A 20,654-nucleotide genomic window follows, 5' to 3' on the forward strand; every position below is an offset into this window, starting at 1 on the left:
AAAAGAGAGGAACTTACCGTGAGACAATGGAATGCCTTTGACCAGCAGGTATGCTGCCATCTAATCGCAAATATGTAACAGAGGGCAAGTGAGGTTTGAGAAGGTCATGTTCTACTATATCCAGCATGCTCTTGAGCTGACAGAAGATAAGTATCCTGTGCTGAGCCACAACAGCTTCTGTGCCACTCTCTGAAGAGCCACCATTTCCCAAACCACAGTCTAGTAGTAGCTTCAAGTAAATTTTAAAATACAAATTACCACAATGGATTAGGTCTCTCTTGTAAATAGTTATATTTACACTGCTGGCAGAAGTGAATAAAATAATTTACACAGACACACTCTCTCTCTAAATTAACAAATTCCTGCAGGGTATGTAATGAGCTATGAGTCAAATTCTGTAGGAAACAAGGAATATTGACTGTAGATCCTTTCACACTATGAAGGACCTGCAAAATCTGGCAGAACACATTAAATCTCTTATCTTGTTTCCACAAAAACTGGTTTTAAACAAATAGTTTTCTATCAATATTAGATTAGTAAGAGGATATAGCTTACTTAAAAATACATAACCATGTGTGATTATATAGAAAATTGAGTCAATGTCTTCAATCACCAGAGGTCTCTTCTATAATAAACAGGTCAAACAATATTCTGCTAAGAGTAAAAGGAAGCAGTAAAGCAACAAAGAACAGATAAGCAACTTTCATACTTCAGATACCCTAAAGCACTTGAAAAAACAATGACTAAGGCCTGATCCTGTATTGTGATTCATGTGTGCAGACTGCTGTGCCCACACAGATTACAATGCAGGATTGGAGAGATAATTAGATCTCCATGCAATAACTACATAACTTCTGTATTTGTACAAAATCAACACTTCATACATATCCCATCTTTTTAATTATGTATGCCTATTTTCTTAAGAAATATAGTACTATTTTCTAAAAAATTAAATTTTAGCAAATATTTCTAGTGATCATTTCCAAATATATACAGAAAGAGCAGAAATGCCTTGGATTAAAATTTGTACAGACAAGTTATAGCTACTTGACTGAAAATGGTGGTCCCATGCTAAGAGTGAACACTTGGTTAAAAAAATAGTGCAGTACAGTCAATTTTACATGGAAATTGCATTAAAAAAACCCCATCAATTTAAAAATCACTTCTGCCTGAAGCTTTTAAACTTGCTATTACTTGTAACATCTTTGCTTAATATAACAAAGATTAGAGGGACAAAATATCTCCCCCTTTTTCCAGATTGTTTGCTGGCACTTTGTTATGTAACTGCACTTTGTTTATGATCAGCTTCACTGTAAAATCAAATAGTCCAGCTCAAATTCAGCATCACACATTGACTGCAAGGGGTCTCAGTTTCTTCTGTTTGTGTGGATTCTTTTGCAAAGCAATGACTGAGAGAAATTATTTAACAGCTTCCTCTTTCCCCGCCCACCCCCAAAATAACCAAACACACAAAACAGGAAAGTGGGACTGTAAAACCAGAAATATGGCAGACACTCAAGGACCGGTTAAATTTCTAATTGATATTTTTTTCGAAAACACAGTTATACAATAATCACAGTAACTCCAGAACAATACATACGTTTATGAACTTTGGGATACATAATAGGTTTTAAGTATACTTACTTGTTTTAAAGCAGACAGTTTAGGCGCATGCTGGATATCTCGAAGGGATGAGTTATGAGCTGCAAGCTGCTCTGTGGTTCTCTTGTATTCTGGATGCTGGGTTGTTAACACTAATGCTGGATGGTTACACAGTTTTCGTAAATATTGCAATGCCTTTTAAATTTTGAGAGAAAAGTGGTGAGATTAGCAGCAACTAAAGATTATGGAAAATAGGGTGAACATAATTGATATTTAATGTTGTAGCCCACTTGGCCATAATTTCACAAGTTTGACGACAACATAGATTTTTAAAGATGTTTGTATCATACACTTATTTAAATAAAAGTTAATTCCAGCTGAAAACTTGCAGCTGGCTAGTATTAAAACAATCTTAGTTCCTGCTCTGGGGACAGTGCATGAAGCCCTCTCTCATCAGAGCATCATGTGACTCTGAAACAACAAGATTGGGACTTGGAAGCTGTGTGAGGCCCTTCAGAGAAGTATTGCCGTACCAATTTACCTTAAGTTATTTTTGGATCCAAATTTATGAAGGGTTGTGGTCATGCACCATTTCAGTCTGGTGGGGGAAATTCCCTCTCCCCAACCCAAACAAAACATTGCCTGCCTTTCCATTAGAGTGGAAAAATAGATACAATGGGATAATTTATATTTATATATAAAAATTTCACTGTTCGAGACTGTTGTAGTGAAACTAACACTGATACAACTAAAATTATTCTTACCTGCACAGTTTTTGATATTTAAATAAATTCACTGATAAAAATAAGAACTTTTAATAATCCATTTCCAATTTAGAATAAAAACTCTAGCAGATGGACATACTTCAATATAGATTAATTCAGCAGAATATGTAAAAGAAAACCTATTATAGTTTAAATATTTTAAACAGGAAGTTTCACTCTAAAATAAGACAGCACCATGTAATTTAATCATCATAGCTCTTCACACTATAATCCAGACAAGTTGATCACAGCTATGGAAATTGCTTCATTTAAACAGTAGGTTCAGGATTTAACCGAATTTATTTTGAACTATATTTCAACATCCAGTGTACAAAATTACTGTTTTCAGTAGTGTAGGATTTAAGTAGGATTTACTAGAATATAATCTACTAGAAATACATTAACAAGAGAGCACAAATTATTGAAGAAATCTGTACCTGAAACACATGTCCTGTAGCTTTAAGCTTTGGCCTTTCAGTCTCCTCATTCAGTGAAGCAGATGAAACAGTTTCATCAACATCACATTTGGCACGAGACTTGGCAAAATCTTCATAAAGCTGAACCTGTAGGGCCCCCCCAGGTGAAAGAAAGGAGTGTGTGTTTAATATAAAACAAGAATGAGAAAATTTAAATTCCAGACTGCCTAATAATGCAACAAATGGAGAAGAAAACTTTTAAAGTTATAATTATCTTATTCAACATAATCTTGATACCACAGTTTATGTGTAAACTTATTACTTGAAAATTTTACTTTTCAAGTTAATATGCATAAATTTGCAAATTTGTCTAAGTAATACATGCTAGGAAATTATTTACTACAATGACCCACATTAGTGATGCCAGAAACACACTCCTTTTAATTTTAAGCCTTAAAAGAAAACATTTTCAAATCTGGGTGGTCTAAAATATGTCAAGGCTCACACTGAACTGACCCCAGGATCATGGACCTACAACTGGCTCCTTTGTAGTCCCAACTAGTGCAGAGCAGATGCCGAGTACCAGAGAGATTCTATAGCTTGCTTTTTAAACTTACCTGTAGAGAACTGAGAGTACAGTAATAATCTTGAATAATTTTGGGTGGAAGATCCTGTAGTACATCCTCTTTCATTCTTCTCAATAGAAATGGCAATACTTGACGGTGCAGTGCTTCCATTGCAAGAACTCCTAGGTGTCAACAGCAGACGTAGCAAATAGTTTAAAAACCACAACAAAGAAGCAAATTACTTCAAACATCACAAACAGAAAGACTTTATACTGGGATATTGCAGCGTTTGATGTTTTCACTAGCAATTTTGAGCTACAAAGAAACAAGCAAGAAAATAGATTGGAGCTTGTGCCTTACCCGCCTCTTGTTCTCGACTGGAACTCCGAGCATCTCTACTTGCTAATATTGGTTTGCCATAACGAGCTGCAAACTGGCGTTCAGTACCCAAAAATCCTGGCATAAGGAAGTCAAACAGTGACCACAACTCTAAAACGTTATTCTGAAGATAAGAGAAAGATTCGTTAAAACATTTCCAAAACTGAAAACAGTTTCCAATATTATGGAGTATTTCCTTATTTTTTAATTTTTACCCTATAATACAGTGCAATGAAGCTCTCGACACCATTTATGATCCTTTAGCTGTTTTGGGTGTCTGGGAGACTGACAGTTGGGTGAGGATGAAATAGAGGATTAGGTAAGGTGAAGGCCCCAATGGTACCTTCATAGGCCAGAACCAAAGTGATTTCAGAATGTGTACTCCATAATTGATGACTGGATTTCCCAACACCTCCAGGCATCAATCAAACCATGCCCTCTGGATAGCTGCAGAGAGAGAGTGGCAGTACCATAAGGGCATTGGTGACCTCAACTCAATGCGAGGCAGGCATCCCAAGGAGAGAGGTCTTATATAGCACAAGAGGGCTCAAAATGTGAGGAACTTCGAGTTGATATGATGATCATGTGGCATGAGTTTTTGGAATGGAACCCCCTAGGTTCCATAAAGATGGAAGACCAACCCACTTTGAAACAGTTTGGAAAATAATGGAGTGGGAGTACTTCAGAGTCCCCCCCACCACTGTGGGTTTTTCCATATGTGAAATGGTGAGCACGAGCCTCAGATGTTCAGGAGAGCAATAATGGCTATTTCACAATAATAAGCTATATACTGAACAGGACAGCTAAGATCATGAGGACAGTGAAGTAACTGCAAAAATAATTTTCCTTTGCCTCTTCCACTCCCACCCTCTTGAAATAGTGTGTGTAGCAATTACCTGGATTGGTGTCCCAGAAAGAATTATCCTATAATTGGCAGTCAACTGCTTTACTGCTTTTGACAATTTTGTTTTTCCATTTTTGATTACATGGCCTTCATCAAGAATACAGTAGTTAAACTTAATATTTCTAGGAAATAAAGGAAGTCTTGTTTAATATTTTAAAAATATTAATAAAGCAAGAAAGCAAGAAAGCAAACATTAGTTCTTACCTGAAGAAATCAATATCATTTCGCACAACGTCATATGAAGCTACTATGAGATTGTGCCTTTTCACCTGGTGTTGTAATCTTAAAACAGATATGGAGAAACAGTGTTCAGGGGAAATATAAATAAATAGGTCTTCATTTCCACCCACAGAAGTACTTTAAACATTCTACGATTTACTGTCCACATAAAAAGCTAAGTTATTTTTTCAGCAGAATACAAAGAATTTTGAAATTAATCTTAATCAAATAGAGAATATATTTTCAAGTCAAAGTATTTTTTCTGCAATGTAGTGCTTACCTTGCTCTTTCAGTGGGAGGTCCCGTATAGTGCAAAGGATTGAGATACTCTTTGGAGCAAAATTTACTCACTTCATCCACCCAATGACCTGTAAGCGTTGGAGGACAAACCACCAAGGATGGAAGAGGAACACTGTCTACCAATTTAGTTCTTGCATATTCTTGAGCCCTTTAGAGTATCAAACATTAAGAACATAATGTTACTTTTAGTATCTTAAAGAAAATCCTCAAAGTGCGTGATAGAACAGCAGCTTACCTGAGGCAATGATCTCCTGCAAGAATACAAATGGACTGCAATGTTTTTCCTAAACCCATATCATCACAAAGAATTCCATGAAGTTTGTATTTATTAAGAAATGCCAGCCAATTCACACCATCCTTTAAAAAGGAGAAAGTGCAGGAGACAAAAGGTGTAAAGAGTCAGGTGTTTTGATTAGAGCAATCAATTCATCTTTCCTTCAAAATGCTTGTGTGATGGATATGCCATGCACTGTCAAACTCCAGCCTGATTTCATCAAAATTTTAAACTACTACTATAGATGTCCATGCATTGCTCTGGGTGCCTATCCCATAATTAACCCCCCCCCCCACACACGGCCCCAAAGGACTGCCCATAAAAGTATCCACTTCAGCCCACCATTTCCTTAACAGCCTTACAGAAAAGAGAAAAAAAATGCTCCTCAGGTGCTGGAATATGGATTAGCAGAAACACTTGCAAAGACAAACTCACAAATATCCTAGTCAGTTTCCCTTTGCAGTCTTCATCACGGTGTAATGTACAACTACTTGGTTATTAAAACATGCAGAGGGCAGAAAACTGGAATATGTTATGCTTGAAGGAAAATTATCAAGTAATATCTCCCCAAATCCATGATTGATGCCTCCACCCTTTGTTTGCTTTGATATTCATTATTACCAAGCCCAAGATTCAAAAATCATGAGTCAGAACCCCCCAAAATCACAGGATTCTTAAGGGAAAAAAAAAAAGAATATATCTTCAGGTTTCTAAACCTCCCCCATCCCATGCATGCCACAGATTGAAAATTCAGCCTTAATTGCTTATAAGTATATGGCACCACAGACATAAACCCCAACTCACTGACTCAGCCTGTCCCCTTTCCTCTCCCCACCACTGGATAAAAGTGTCCCTTGGACAACCGCTATCTGACTCCCTCCTGGGCTTTGCAGTCGCCCCACCCTTGCCCCCTTTCTTCAGTCTGCAACTGGGGAGAAGGGGTGCCAGAAAGCTGGCCTGGGCTCCCACTACCATTAACTACCCTTCCTGAATTTGTTGGGGTGGGAGATTTGAGGGTGATGCTGCTGCCGCCATCAAGCTTATGGGGATGAGAGAGTCTTTACATATTCATTATAATGTAGTTAACAGCACAATATTAAGGGCAAACGGTAAGTTTCAGCATCTCTCTAAACTTTACAGTAAACACCAGACTCTATATAGGATAACACACTACTAAAGTGTCATAATTTAAGCAAAATTATATTATACTTGTTTATAGCTGGCTAAACAGTTTAGTTACTAATACCTTGATGATGCTAGAATAGTTTAAGATTTTGCTTGTGACTACTCTAATCAGAATCGGTCTGAAAGATTCACAGCTTCTGGTCTGAACTTTTGTTATGATCTTCATGTACTTTTAAAATTGAAGATCTGCACTAACTGAAACATGCTTCTCAACGTCTTTCACATGTTAGCCTGTTTCTTGATTTTGCATGTTTATTTCCAAATATCAACCAGTCTCTTTTCACATGCTGCAGAAGATGGAGGAATCTGAAAGCAGATGAGAAGCAAGAGGAATCCGAGGTTGTGTTGTATAAAGGCCTTGCCACCACACTGTAGGAGTAATATACTTGGTATATTACATATACTCCTGGACCACATATATGAAAAGGTTCTGTAATATGCAACCTTTGAAAGTACTTTCCCAACATCTAGTCCCAAATGTGATGCTTGTTTAGTAATGCAGTCAAATGCGATCATCACTAACATAGAACATTGGATTCAAGAGGTTTGCAGCAGCATGTACTAGTTTGCAGCTAAAATTCTTCCCATCTATGAATACAGTTTTTCACTTCTTCCTGACTTGTGAGTGGAGATTAACTCAAACAAACAGTTGATTTTTATCTTGGCCATAAGCTGACGGAAGTCTGAAAAAAGGGCTTTGTGAGAGTCAATTACAGTGACTGCAGAAGCAACTGACAATAAAATCTTCAGAGTTCTGCAGGTGAACCCAAAAGACATCCTCATTCAAGTACAGCATCATACACTTTTAGATCTTCAATTATCACCGTTTCTTGAAGATTTTTTTTTTTAAACTGAACTTTCCAAATGACATCACCACACTTCCCAGTCTTATTTTGCTAGAAAGCTTCAGTGCTACCATTATATTCCTACCATGCTTTTCTCCCTGCGTTTTCATGTTTTATATCTTTTTACTCTTTTAAAGATCTCTTCCAGTGTGCCCAACTTCATGTAGTCATTAAGAAGCAGGTTTAGGCCATGGGAAGCACATCCTATTGCAGTAATATGTAGATATTTGTCCATTATGATGTCTCATGCGGCTTTCTTATTACTGGCATTATCACTCAGCAGAGGAGCAAATACTTTCCCTCTTCCAGTCTTCTCTGGTACTTCACATATTTCACTAATATATGCTCTGCTGTATGTCTGTTCTCCTGTTTCAGTGCTCTTGTAAACAAAAACAAACAAACAAACTGGTTGAGGTGTTATCATACAGTTGAGGATTTCTTCCACACATCTATAAGTACTGCCAGACGAAGTGCTTCCTTGATTCTTTTTCTTGCAGTTTGCATTAAATGTTCATATTCTGACTGTAGAAGAGGCTTGCTCAAAGAATGTCTGCTGGGTGACTGGCATGATGGTCTTAATAGTTTAAAAGGTTCCTGCCAATCACTCTTTTCTGTGACTTATAGTGAGGAACCAGAAACATGTATCACCCTTGAGAGAGTTTGGTCAATTTTTTGTTGCCATTCAAGCATCACCTTGTCTGTAAATGAAGTCATTGTTGAGAGTCTTTTGGATATATCTGGCTGAAATGCTTGTTTTCCTGATAATTGAAGAGCTGAACTTGAATGTACAACAATTCCAGATGGTGGTGTGTCAGAAGCAGAAGGACTTCTGGATCGAGGATGATTATTGCGAGTGCAACTACTGTCAGTGTCACCTCTTCTTCTTGACCTTCATTGCCACTCATGAAGGATTTTTTTTTTAATGTCTGTAGGACATTTTACATGCAAGGATGCGTTTGGCCATCCTCATAGCATTTGAAAATGCATATTTCACTTGGCAGTATTTGCAAGATACAGATCCCTTTTTGTCTGAATGACTTTCAGTGTGGAAATGCTTCCATGGTCATATCATTTTTGCTGAGGGAGAAGAAAAAGAGCTCCTCCATGCCAGGTGCATTTGGTTCCTCCTGCAGATCTCTGGGGCAGGAATTGGAGGCAGAATCCATTCCAGGCCCCCAAGATTTTCCTCCAAGGCCCTGGATGCACAGGCCTCTTGCTCTCTAGCCCAGTGACTATGCAGGCAGGCTACAGACTGTTAGGTTCCCTGCACGACAGAGGGTGTCAACCTCCCAGTCCACTGAGGAGATGTCTCTGGGATGAGTGGGCTGCTCATCAGGGCCAGTCAGGAGGACAGCAGCTTCATGGTAGCAGCTGCTTCCCCCTCATGCCCACATTGTTTCCACACCAAACTCCACTTCCAAGACAGAAGTCAGAGACAGGCAGGCAGTAAGCCACAAGGAAGGGCCCCTGTACTCAGTTATTCTTTAGTACAAATGGCAGCTATTTGGGGGGCTATAAGAATATGCCCCAGGGGGTTACAGATATATATTGTATATAGACCTACAGTATACAGTAATTGTAATTACTTAATACTGTAAGTTTTGAAATAAAGTAACTTCATTTGAAATATTTAATTAGAAGAATTCTGAAGGATGGAAGTGCAGCAGTAATAAGACTACTCTAAACACTAACTGTTCATTCTGAAAAAATATTTCGCACAGAATTTTCAATTTTCCCCAGCATTTCCAATTTTTTTTTCGTGCCAGGCGTCAGGAAAAGAAAACGGGGGCGTGGGCAATAAAAAACAAACAGTTCTTTTTTCCCCTGAAAGTTTCGCATTTTTCCAGACCCTCGCATCTCTAGCCATGCCCCTTGTTCCACTCACTAGAAGGGCCTGTCTTCACCTACAGTGGAGGGATAGCTCAGTGGTTTGAGCATTGGCCTGCTAAACCCAGGGTTGTGAGTTCAATCCTTGAGGGGGCCACTTAGGGATCTGGGGCAAAATCAGTACTTGGTCCTGCTAGTGAAGGCAGGGGGCTAGAGTCACCTTTCAATGTCCCTTCCAGTTCTAGGAGATAAGATATCTCCATTAATTAATTAATTTTTACAGTGCTGTAGCACCCATAGCGCTTTCATGAAGATGTTACTACACCAACAGGAGAGCTTTTCCTGTCGGCATAGTTAATCCATCTCCCCAGAAGCAGTAAGCTATGTCGAAGGGAAAAGCTCTCCCGTTGATATAGCACCATCTACATGAGGTGTTAGGTCAACAGACCTGTGTCGCTCATGGGTGTGGATTTTTCAACCTTCTGAGAAACGTAGTTATATAGTCTGTAGTGTAGATCTGGTTGAAGAGTTTTTCTTAAAATTTTAGAAGGACTTTGATGATTTAGTAATAAGTTCTAATACTAAATCAACTTTATAACTATGCACGTATTTCCCTCATAGAAAATAAAATCAGATTACCGGATTTCAGAATTATTTGAGTTATGAGTCAAATGTCTAATCAGGTAATCTGCTTTCTTCTTTATGTGGGCTGTAGTGATCAATGCAAGGATTCTTCATCCAGAATAGTATCTGTACTACTCTGGAGTGGAATTTTGGGCTTCTTCTATTTCTTCCTCAGTTGTTATAAATCCACCATGAAGGCTTTTCTGATTATACTAGAAGGAAGTCTCTTTGCAGTGGAAGCCAGGACCTGAGAAGTGCCAGATTCATTACCCTTAAATCCAGCAAATTTGTTTCTACTTACTTTCAGAGTTCCTATAACCATAATCATTGGTGGAGGGGAGAGCATTTGTAAAGCATAAGACAGTTTGAAGATTTGTCCATTTGAGAGAAAGGAGTATTTCTTTGAATGCTTGTCTGCTATCCAGAGTTGTAGCCACTGCTGTGTTCTAAATTCAAGGTCATGACCCTAGCAACAAACCCTATGGAATCCTTAGATAAGTCATCTATGAAAGAAACAGAATGCAAGTTTTTCTTTAACACCAACAGGAATTCCTTGGGTTTGCTGGGGTCTACAGCGGTCAGATCAGTTAAACATAACAGGAGAGCCCAGGCAAACAGGTGGTAGCAAAGGACTTTGTACGAATGTGGAAGATTTGTAGTCTCTCTTAGGGAAACCTACATTTTTATCATTTGAATTTTGGGGGGGGGGGGGGGGGGGGGGAAATCCCCTTCAGACAGGCTCATGTTTGGTAACATAGGGGCTACTGCCATTGTGACTTTAGGCGAGACTTCTGGTTTTCCTTAGACTCCTAAAAACTATAAAACATTTTGTGGTCTCTTTTCCACAGGACATTTGCCTTTTTCATGATTTTCCCATGGATAAAAATGGTAAAAGAGTAGGGGGTTCTTTTCAACTTCTATTTTGAAAACAGATATTTACCCATGAGGTTTTTTGCGGTCTCCTTTTTTTGGCTGGATTTCAAATGAGAGCCAACATGGTCTTGTGCAGTATGTCTTATATTGTCTAGGGATGGGGCATTCTGTAACCGAACAGCTTTTATATAGTGGATACACGGACTTATTCCTCAGTTTTGAATGGATGTATCCCAGTTTGAAAAGATTAATTTTATGCTTGCTGAATTCGCGGGACACAGATGCAACTGCATCTTAAGTTCAATGAAGTCAAATGGAATGTCAGCATTCTTCAGATTTTTTTTCATGATGTTAGAGGGGAAACTTTTCCCTTGATAGTGGATGAAAACTGACTTTAGACATGGCATTTCTTCTACTTTAATTGTAAGTAAATATGGGAGAAAGTCAGGATTTTTGCTGAACAACCACTGCCTTGCAATTCCTTCTTGCTCAGCTGACAGTTTCTTTAGTTGGCCAACATGTGCAAAGGACTAATTGTACCTTTTGCTTTGTTTAGTGCAAGATCTTCATTTATCAGTAGATCAAATCATATATTGCATGCAACAGCAACTGGTTTAGACTGACTTATTGAGTTCTTTGCTTCTTGGTAAATCCCTTGATTATTAGTTATACTGATCATTTTATCTTCAAGTTCTGCCTGATGATTAGGGCCCTACTAAATACATGACCGTGAAAAACACGTCCCGGACTGTGAAATCTGGTCTCCACCATGAAATCTGTATTTTTGTGTACTTTTACCCTATACTCAAAACTGGGGCGATAGGGGTGGTCAAGACCCAAATGGAGGTTTGCAAGGCTATTGTAGGGGGGCCACCCTTATTTCTGTGCTTCCTTCAGAGCTGGGCAGCAGAAGAGCAGCAGCTGCTAGCCAGGTGCCAAGTGCTGAAGGCTGTGCTGCTGCCAGCAGCAGCGCAGAAGTAAAGGTGGCACGGTATGATATTGCCACCTTTACTTCTGCGCTACTGCTGGTGGTGGCACTGCCTTTAGAGCAGTGTGCCCAGCCAGCAACCGCCGCTCTCCAGCTGTCCAACTCTGAAGGCAGCGCAGAAGTAAGGGTGGCAATACTGCCTACAATAGCCTTGCAACTCCCTTTTGGGTCAGGACCCTCCAGTTTGAGAAATGCTGACTTAAGGGCTTTATATGTTTAGGTTTTTAAATACATATTCATGCCTTGTTACAATACCATGAAATTTACCAAAATGGACTGTGAATTTGGTAGGTCCCTACTCATGATCACTCACAATCTTGAGATAGTGCAGCAAATTTTTAAACATGTGTTTCCAGGCATGTTATTTGACTGTTTCTTTGAGTGTCACCAGGAATTTGGGTGTTTACATGCCCTTGGCATTCTTTTAACAAGGCTTTAGGCTGATTGTGATTATGAAAATACTTCTGTAAATATACAAAATGTTTAATCAACATACTTGGTGCAAGATCTTGTCCAAGTAGATTTAGCCAATGTGACGTACATCTATACGTAACCAAAGTGTCATCATCATCTTGTTCCAAATCACTTCTCACGTATTGCATCTTTTTCTCATTGTCTGCCAGGTAGCTCTTAGCACATAGCCATACAGTTCATTTGCTAATGCCTTGGCTTTTCTTGCTAGTGTAGCACAGTATGTTCCCGGTCTTTTTATTGCTTCCAATATCAACCACTGACACACAACCCTCAGTTTTCCCTATCTGCACACAGTTATCTGTGGGTCATTGTGCATATTACTACAGCCATCCTATATTAATGTGACTGCTTTTCATGTAATTCGTTGCATGCTTCTACCCTGAAGTCAGCAGTAACTATGCCCAACAGCTCACCTGCTTTCAATTGAGTGCTTTGTAGTCTGGCCTTATGCAGCTGATCATTGCTTGAAAAGCTGGATACTCAACCGATAAGGGAATATTACAGCCATAATTTTTTTTTTGCAATTTTCAAGTCTATCTTCTGCTTCAGTTCTGGAGTGGTTTTTGTTAAAAACTTCTTCTTTGTTGTATCTGGCTAATCTGGAGCTGACTTTCTTTTGATGCACTTAGCAATGGCAACGCAGTACTGTCAGTACCTCCATCCTCAGAGTCGGAGTCTAATACTCGCATCTGTGTAGCCAAAGCCAGTCGTTCTGGTGTTTTTGTTCTTTCCACTGCATTTTGCAAAATATTTCTCATACAATCTGCCTTCCAACTCACTTTGTCCTTGCAATTTCTGAATGCAAGACTCTTTGCCATCTTCATGAACTTTCTCAAAATTAGCCATGAATTGGGGCAAGTGTTTTTCCACCTTTCCTCATGCTGAAATATTTTACTTGAGTCATTGTATTCACTGAGTTCAGTTGCACTCCAGCCAGCCAGTTCAAGAGAAAGTACTGGACTGGACAGTTCATTTGGGAGTTTTCCTCAAACAGAAACTGCAGCTTCTGAATCCGGGAATCCCTCTGTTTACTAAACATATTTTCATTGCTAAACAAAGAAGGGGAATTCCCAGATTCAGAAGTTTCAGTTTTTGTTTCAAGTATCCAAGGCAACAGCATACAGCTTTAAGTTGAGGCTCTTTTTTGTTTTATCGCCTTTAATTAAAATTAGATCATATTATTGCAAAACTATCCTCAAGTTGCTATATATTTTTCAGTAATTGTCATTAATTTATTCTAATAGTTATATTCTTCCCAGTTTCCGATTAAAATGGTTTAAAACAGTATTTCCTAATGCCTTGTCCTAAACTAGTTTTTTTCCAGGAAATTAACAACCCTGGAAGTCTGTCAGTTTACTGTCTGAGTTTTAGGCCTGGTCTACAGTAGGGGCAGTGTCAATGTAAGATACGCAACTTCAGCTACGGGAATACCGTAGCTGAAGTCGACATATCTTATTCCAACTTACCTCCCATCCTCACGGCGCGGGATTGACGGCCGCGGCTCCCCCATCGACTCTGCTACCGCCGCTTGCTCCGGTGGCGTTCCGGAGTTGACGGGGAGCGCGTTCGGAGATCGATATATTGCGTCTTAACGAGACATGATATATCGATCCCCGATAAATTGATCGCTACCCACTGATACGGCGGGTAGTCTGGATGTACCTTTAGTGTACAAAATTTGTTACAATTATGCACTATAGGTCATCGTGCTTTTTTTGTAAAGTAAAGGCAGAAGTTTTTACCTGCTGATATTTTCTGAGCTCTGCTTTGATTGGGACAGGAATTTTATAGTTTTCCAATTTTTTTCCATCCAATAGTTGCTCCAGAAAATGGCGCTCTTTGGCTTTCAGTAGGATTAATTCTTCAGACATGTTCGGTGGATCTGGAATGCCAGCCTGAAATTATGATTAAAAAATACAGTAACCTTGTACAAAACCTTATATAGAAAGTGAGCAAATGCAAACTAGAGTCTCACATTCGCCAGAAGAATTTTTAATAAGTATATAGCATTTTCACAAAGTATTTTTTAAATTGCATATTACCAAAGGCTTCTTTTATCACACACTTGAAAAAAGGTCACTTGCTTGATCCCCTATAGGCTAGCTCATTCAAAGTTGGAGAATTGACAAAAACAGAACATATCCTGAACATTTACCAAAGAAAACTATAAACTTTTGTACACAAAAGAGGAACACTGGTCCTACCTGTAAAATTACGTGGAAGTTGGATTATTCTGCCTTTACTTAATAAGGTAGCTTCACCAGTCGGCTGATAAAAATCTGACACCTTTTCTCCTAAGCTACAACCTACCCCCAAAAACTAGTAGATAACTTTCCCAAGAGTACTCAAATTACAAACTATAACCTAAAACGAGAACTAAGTAGAAAGGTAAGATTTCAATTGTTGGAGGGGTGTGAGAGAGAGAGTACAACAACAAACCATTATCAGGACCTTTGATAAGACTCAGTTGCTGTTCTTAGGCCAAAAGGCAAAAGCAGAGAATTGAAATAATTGAGAACCTATGGCGAATCAGAGAAATATGTTGAGAGGAGGTTTTAGATTGAAGGTATGAATTCAATGAAGGGATGAAAGCCTCCTGGCTTCATGACAGCTGTGATGGACCAATTGCTTGCAAATTGCAGGCTCTAGATGAGCAGTCCACAATGAATCAAAAGGACTTTGTCAGCCTATGAAATTTACACGTAGTCTTAGGAAAGGCAGGTTTTACATCAGATTTCATCTGGATTCGGAGATTAATGCCCTAATAGCTAAGTGAACTGGGAAGCAAACATCAATCTCTGCCTGTGCTTATATGGAGGGGGGAGAGAGAGACTGACTTTGTTCTTTGCCTCAGAGAGGATTGTCACTGCCTCCACTAAGTGGCTCAGTCTTCTGAAGGAAATAGTCTGCATACTACTGAGCAGAAGGCTCTGAGTATCGGTTTAAACTTCACCCAGGATAAGGGTCCAAGTCCAGACAACAATTCCCTTCTTTTGAGCTTCCAAGGATGGTGGGTCTACAAAAAGTGATGGTTGGGGCCTCTGCACAAGCTTCAGTGTCACTCACAGATGAGTAACAGGACTAGTCGTGGATAGGGAAAATGTTGAATCAAAGAATATGAATGAAGCCAGTCTCAGACATAGCTTGGCAGTTTCCTGTCTGCTCCCTCATTTGTATAGGGAAAAAGAGAAGGCAGTAATGACTGCAGCTGCAATGGACAGAATGGAACCCCTCTCTTACTGAGGAGTATGCCAAACCTACTCATGAAGCCTGACTGCCTGAAGTAGGGAGGAAGACAAGAGATTCCCTTCTGCCTTGGTCTCTTGGAAGTCAGAATGTAAAAGCCACTCAATTTCAGACTGAGGTGAGGGGGTGCATACTTCCCTCCACAGTCGTCAGTCACCACTTCCCGGATTGATTCAGTGCTGGGTGGGCAGCCCCATAGCACCAAACCTGAGGGCAGAGTGAACTCAGTGGACCTCCCTACTGCCTAGAGGGAGAGTGGCTGTAGATGGCAGGAGAGTCAGGCACCTTAAATATCTTTAAAATCTGGCCCATAGGGCCTACTCTTGTCAGTGCCATGTCTTTGTAACCTATAAAGTGCTTTGAGATTCCTCTTCTGACTAGCTGCCCCCATCTTTACTTAGCTGATCGGTTGACTCAAGTGTCTGATCTCTGTCAAGGAACAGAAGTGACTGATTAGTGGGAGTGGGGCTGCTAGCTCAAGTGAAAAAGGCTCCGAAGTCTTGTATCAGCATATGGTAGCATTATCTAATAAAGGAAAGGCACAAGCAACCCAGTTTTCAGATTTTAGTGCTCCAATTAGAAAAGCATGCAACTTCATTTTGATTTTTTTAAATATATTACCTGTTCAACCACCTTTTCTATTTTAGATTAAAAAAAGAAAAACAAAAACAAATGGAAGTCCTGTGTCAACTTATAGCAAAACCATTTATCATGAAGATGTACAAGAGACAGTAATGATAAATTGAATTGTTTACTCTGTATTATCTCTTCCAAGCATAGTTTTCTAGTCTTGTATTTTGATGGCTCTCTGGAATGAATATTTGAAATTAAGTGATCAAGAACTGTGCACACTGAATTATCAACTTCCAAATACAATCTCACAACCACTTTAAAATATAAGTTTCACTGTTCTGGTTGATTGGGAACCAATATACATCAGAAATTCCATGTTTGTTCATAGCTCTTTTACTCATTCAGCAACTGAATAAAGAGCCTCACATTTTGAAATGTTCTAAAAGCCTGAAGACAATGCACAAGAGTCTGGACAATGGATACATTCTCTTATATTATAAAAACCTTAAGTTGTTTGCCAGAGACAAACAAATCTAAACTGAAACCAAATGGTCATGATAAAACAAGGAGTCCGGTGGCACCTTAAAGACTAACAGATGTATTTGGGCATAAGCTTTCGTGGGTAAAAAACATCTCACTTCTTCAGATGCATCAAGTGAGGTTAGTCTTTAAGGTGCCATTGGACTACTTGTTGTTTTTGTGGCTACAGACTAACACGGCTACCTCCTGATACGTGATAAAACAAACACTCAAATAATTCATTTCCAGCACGAACTCCTGAAAACAAGGGATTTTCCATCTTTGAAACAAAGACTGTTCTAATACCCCATTCACAAATATATACAAACACACAGAAAAAACACATCACAACACCCCTTGCTAATCACTGTCTTGTCCCCTTAATTCCTCCTAAAAAATAAGCTGACAGGTTGGCATTACAGCAGCCTGAAACAGAAGAGGCCTAGAGGCTAGATAGAAGGCACTGCCAATATTTCTATGCAGCCAGGACAAGTCTGAACTCCAGAAGTGGATTATTTCACAGGCAGAAGGGGCGGGGGGGAGAGAGGAGAAGAGTAGACAGACATCCTACTTTATTTTTAAAGTTTGTTTATAATACAAAATGAAAAGTCTATTACCCAATTTTCCTTTCTACGACCTCACCTCCTAATTGGAGATATTTGGGTTGACCTCATATCCAGAAAAACACTGGAGGCTAGGTTCACACTTGCCCAAGACTTTGATATGCCCCTTTGTCCCTCACGCAAAAGGAGTACTTCCAAAGCTATATTGAAACACTGAAGTGCTATTAATAGATCAATTCAAATGCTTACTCAGCTCAAAGCCTTATTCATAGCAGTAACTGTATAACTAGAGCGGAGACTAGGCCATCACAGAATCCAAAAATTTAACTCCGATTGGATGCATCGGGAGGAAAAGAAAAAAGTTGAAGAAAGAAAATAGGTAGCAATCCTGACATCTCCTCCAAACAAACATTTGGGATACTATTTTTTCCTTTCTGCTCACTGGTACTAATGCCTGGACCACTGTCCTGATAAAAGAATACTGCTGCTGAGGATTAAAGGTCCATCTTGTAAGGCATTTACAAAATGTGTTGATGGATTACTAAGTAGCACCTTTGCTTATTTCTTCTGTGGTGGCTGCTGACCCTTCTACCCAACAGGCCACCAGGGAATAAATCTACTGGGCCCTGATCCATTCCGTAATCAGTCTGTCTGCAGCTGCATATGCTTCAATGAGGCAGTAACTGATCCACCTAGTTATGTAGGATTTAGATGCTTTTAAGTACAGACATTTAGAATGGAAGGGGGAAGGAAAAAAAAAAAAAGAAAGAGAGATGTAACCCTGAATTCATCAGTTCTAAGTTAAATCTTAACAGCTTTTTTCCACTTCTGGTATGTGTAGCAACTTTTCTTTCAGCTGAGGCCCAAACAAAGGAAGAGTAATCTCCTGTAACATATGAAAGAAATGACTAGACTATGAAGAACAACCTTGCCCTTGTGTGGAAGGCACATTAAGGTGCATCTTCTAAGAGATTTCAGAGTCATCTTCTCCAGTGGCTCTCAACCTTTCCAGACTATTGTACCTCTTTCAGGAGTCTGATTTGTCTTACGTACCCCAAGTTTCACCTCACATAAAGACTACTTACTTACAAAATCAGACATAAAAATACAAGAGTGTCACAGCCACTATTATTGAAAATTGCTTACTTTCTCGTATTTACCATATAATTATAAAATAAATCAATTGAAATATAAATCTTGTACTTTACATTTCAGTGTACAATATATAGAGAAGTATAAACAAGTCGTCTGAAATTTTAGTTTGTACTGACTTCGCTAGTGCTTTTTATGTAGCCTGTTGTAAAACTAGACACATATCTAAATGTGTTGATGTCCCCCTGGAAGACCATTGTGTACCCATGGGGGTACATGTACTCCTGGTAAAGAATCACTTTTTTTGCAAATGTAATTGTGAATAGGATGCATGTATTTACTGGGAGGAAATATGGGGAATTAGATATCACTAGCATGAGCATATTGGCTGTTACAACGTATAGCCCTGTAGAGGGGTACTAGGTTGAAGAGACAGGCAAAACTGTTTTGTTGGATAGGCATGCTTGCCCAGACTTCCCCCACCCCAGCTGGATCTCAAATTGACAAGGTAAAGGTCCACAGAGGTGCCAGAGCTCTATTTCTTCAGCTTCTGTGATGGTCTCCTCCCAGATAGATTAAATCATTCCAAAACCCAAGAGGGCTTCTATTTGGTCTGCTCCACCATTACAAGTAAGGAGCGATGCTTTTTTTTTTAAGTTCCTGCTAGAATCCAATTTTCCGTTTGTTCAATTATTTCATGCTGCACCAGTAAGTGTTCACAGATGTTATAATAAATTCAAACTCTTACAATATTTTAGTTAATATTTATTTGAAAAAGGAAATCAAGAAGGATTAAGTGCCGAGATGGGAGTTGCTGGGTTCAAGAATCTATGCTAGCACACTGTCCTTAGTCTCCTTCCTCCACCCCCCCAGTTTATGCATTCTCTTGTCCTACATAAATGATGGCTTGCCATCCAGTCATTAACACAGATATCAGACAAAGCCATCTCAGTTTCCTGGGTTTTATTATATTTAAAACAAATTAAAAATAGAAGTGTCTAAATCTTTCAGGGGAAAAGATTCAATTCTAGTCTGAATGCATACACCATTCAAAAAAGCTGGTCTTGAATCAAGTTTTAATATAAAAATTTGAAGTGCCTTATAGAAGGGCTAGCTTTTCATTCTAGTTCCACCGCTGAGCACAGCGGTGCTGTGCTAATACCAAGGAATTCGAAACAAACTTGAGCAAAAATAACTAAATAACATAGGCCCAAACTATTTATTAGTTATTAAAACAGCTAGCGAGGGTGCTCAAGTTCCTCTATTTTTTAGAATGAAAATGTTGTAGCTTTAGTTTCTTATTACAAGATCTTCCTTTAATTTTTTTGATATTGGCAAATCTCATTCTAAAATATGTTTAATGTTTACATTTAGTCAAATTCAACAGGACACATCTGTAGAATTAAAGCAGTTCAGATAGTTTCTTCAAAAGATTTTTCTAATTGGAATTGATAATTGTCCAAAGGCTCAGATATAATTCCTCATGAATTATCGAGACATTTAATTTATTAATGAAGAATTCTGTTTTACTTATTTAAAACCTTTACACTGAATATTTAATATGAATACATGCAATTGATACGATTGTCTAACCTTACATCCTTGTACTGTATATTCATTAAATTTCATCCAATGAACAGTTCCTCCAATACCTTTTCTAAGTCAGAGTGGATTATTCCACTAGTGCGAGAGTCCTACTTCAAGGTGAGAGCAGAATGAATTTTGCTCATTTGTATCAATTTGTGACTACTCAATTTCTGTACCTCCTTTCAAAGCTCCAGATAGGCAAATTTTAAAATGAAAAGAAACAATTAAAAAATAAAAGATAGTTGATACATCAGCATTAAGGTAACAGTGAATTCTTCTTAGAAGTTCACAGACAAATGGTTCAGAGGAAGAAAAGAAGAGTACCAAGTATAGGGCCCTGGGGAACATTGAAGGGTGGCTGAACCCTAAAGGAAATGCAAATGAATGAATAGGGATACAGAACCACCAAGAAAATACAGTACTCCAGAAGAACAAGGAAGAGGAGATGTGGAGCAAAAAAGAGTGATGGACAGTGTAGTGAAGGGGTTCTCAAACTGAGGGGTCGGGACCCCTCAGGGGGTCATGAAGTTATTACATGTTAGCCTCCCCCCCCAAACCCCGCTTTGCCTCCAGCATTTAGAATGGTGTTAAATATATAAAAAAGTGTTTTTCACGTATAAAGGGGGAGGGGGTGTCACACTCAGAGGCTTGCTATGTGAAAGGGGTCACCAGTACAAAAGTCTGAGAACCCCTGGTTTATGTCAAAGACAATAAGATAGGAACAGCGGCTGGTGGGGGGGGGGGAGGGGGGAAGAGAGAGTCTGCCAAGAGAAGGTCACTACAAAACTTTAGTGAAGACAGCCTTTGTGGAACAGAAAGCCTAAAAGCTAAGTAG

At 39.0% G+C, this 20,654-nt stretch overlaps 1 protein-coding gene across 3 annotated transcripts in view; it reads right to left on the reverse strand.

Annotated features, from left to right (window-relative positions):
• Positions 1-20,654, reverse strand: part of BTAF1 (B-TFIID TATA-box binding protein associated factor 1) — a 104,865-nt gene that overhangs the window by 14,593 nt on the left and 69,618 nt on the right. For all 3 annotated transcript variants that reach the window (XM_005301302.5, XM_042856797.2, XM_005301304.5), the window contains 10 exons: positions 13,982-14,134; positions 5,385-5,506; positions 5,130-5,297; positions 4,835-4,912; positions 4,623-4,752; positions 3,709-3,850; positions 3,400-3,530; positions 2,804-2,929; positions 1,645-1,797; positions 18-229 (listed from right to left, as the gene is read on the reverse strand). In XM_005301302.5, coding sequence (XP_005301359.1) covers positions 18-229; positions 1,645-1,797; positions 2,804-2,929; positions 3,400-3,530; positions 3,709-3,850; positions 4,623-4,752; positions 4,835-4,912; positions 5,130-5,297; positions 5,385-5,506; positions 13,982-14,134 — 1,415 coding nt within the window. The remainder of the gene's footprint in view (positions 1-17; positions 230-1,644; positions 1,798-2,803; positions 2,930-3,399; positions 3,531-3,708; positions 3,851-4,622; positions 4,753-4,834; positions 4,913-5,129; positions 5,298-5,384; positions 5,507-13,981; positions 14,135-20,654) is intronic.

This window comes from Chrysemys picta, chromosome 7, assembly GCF_011386835.1.
Source record: "Chrysemys picta bellii isolate R12L10 chromosome 7, ASM1138683v2, whole genome shotgun sequence".
NCBI lineage: Eukaryota > Metazoa > Chordata > Testudines > Emydidae > Chrysemys > Chrysemys picta.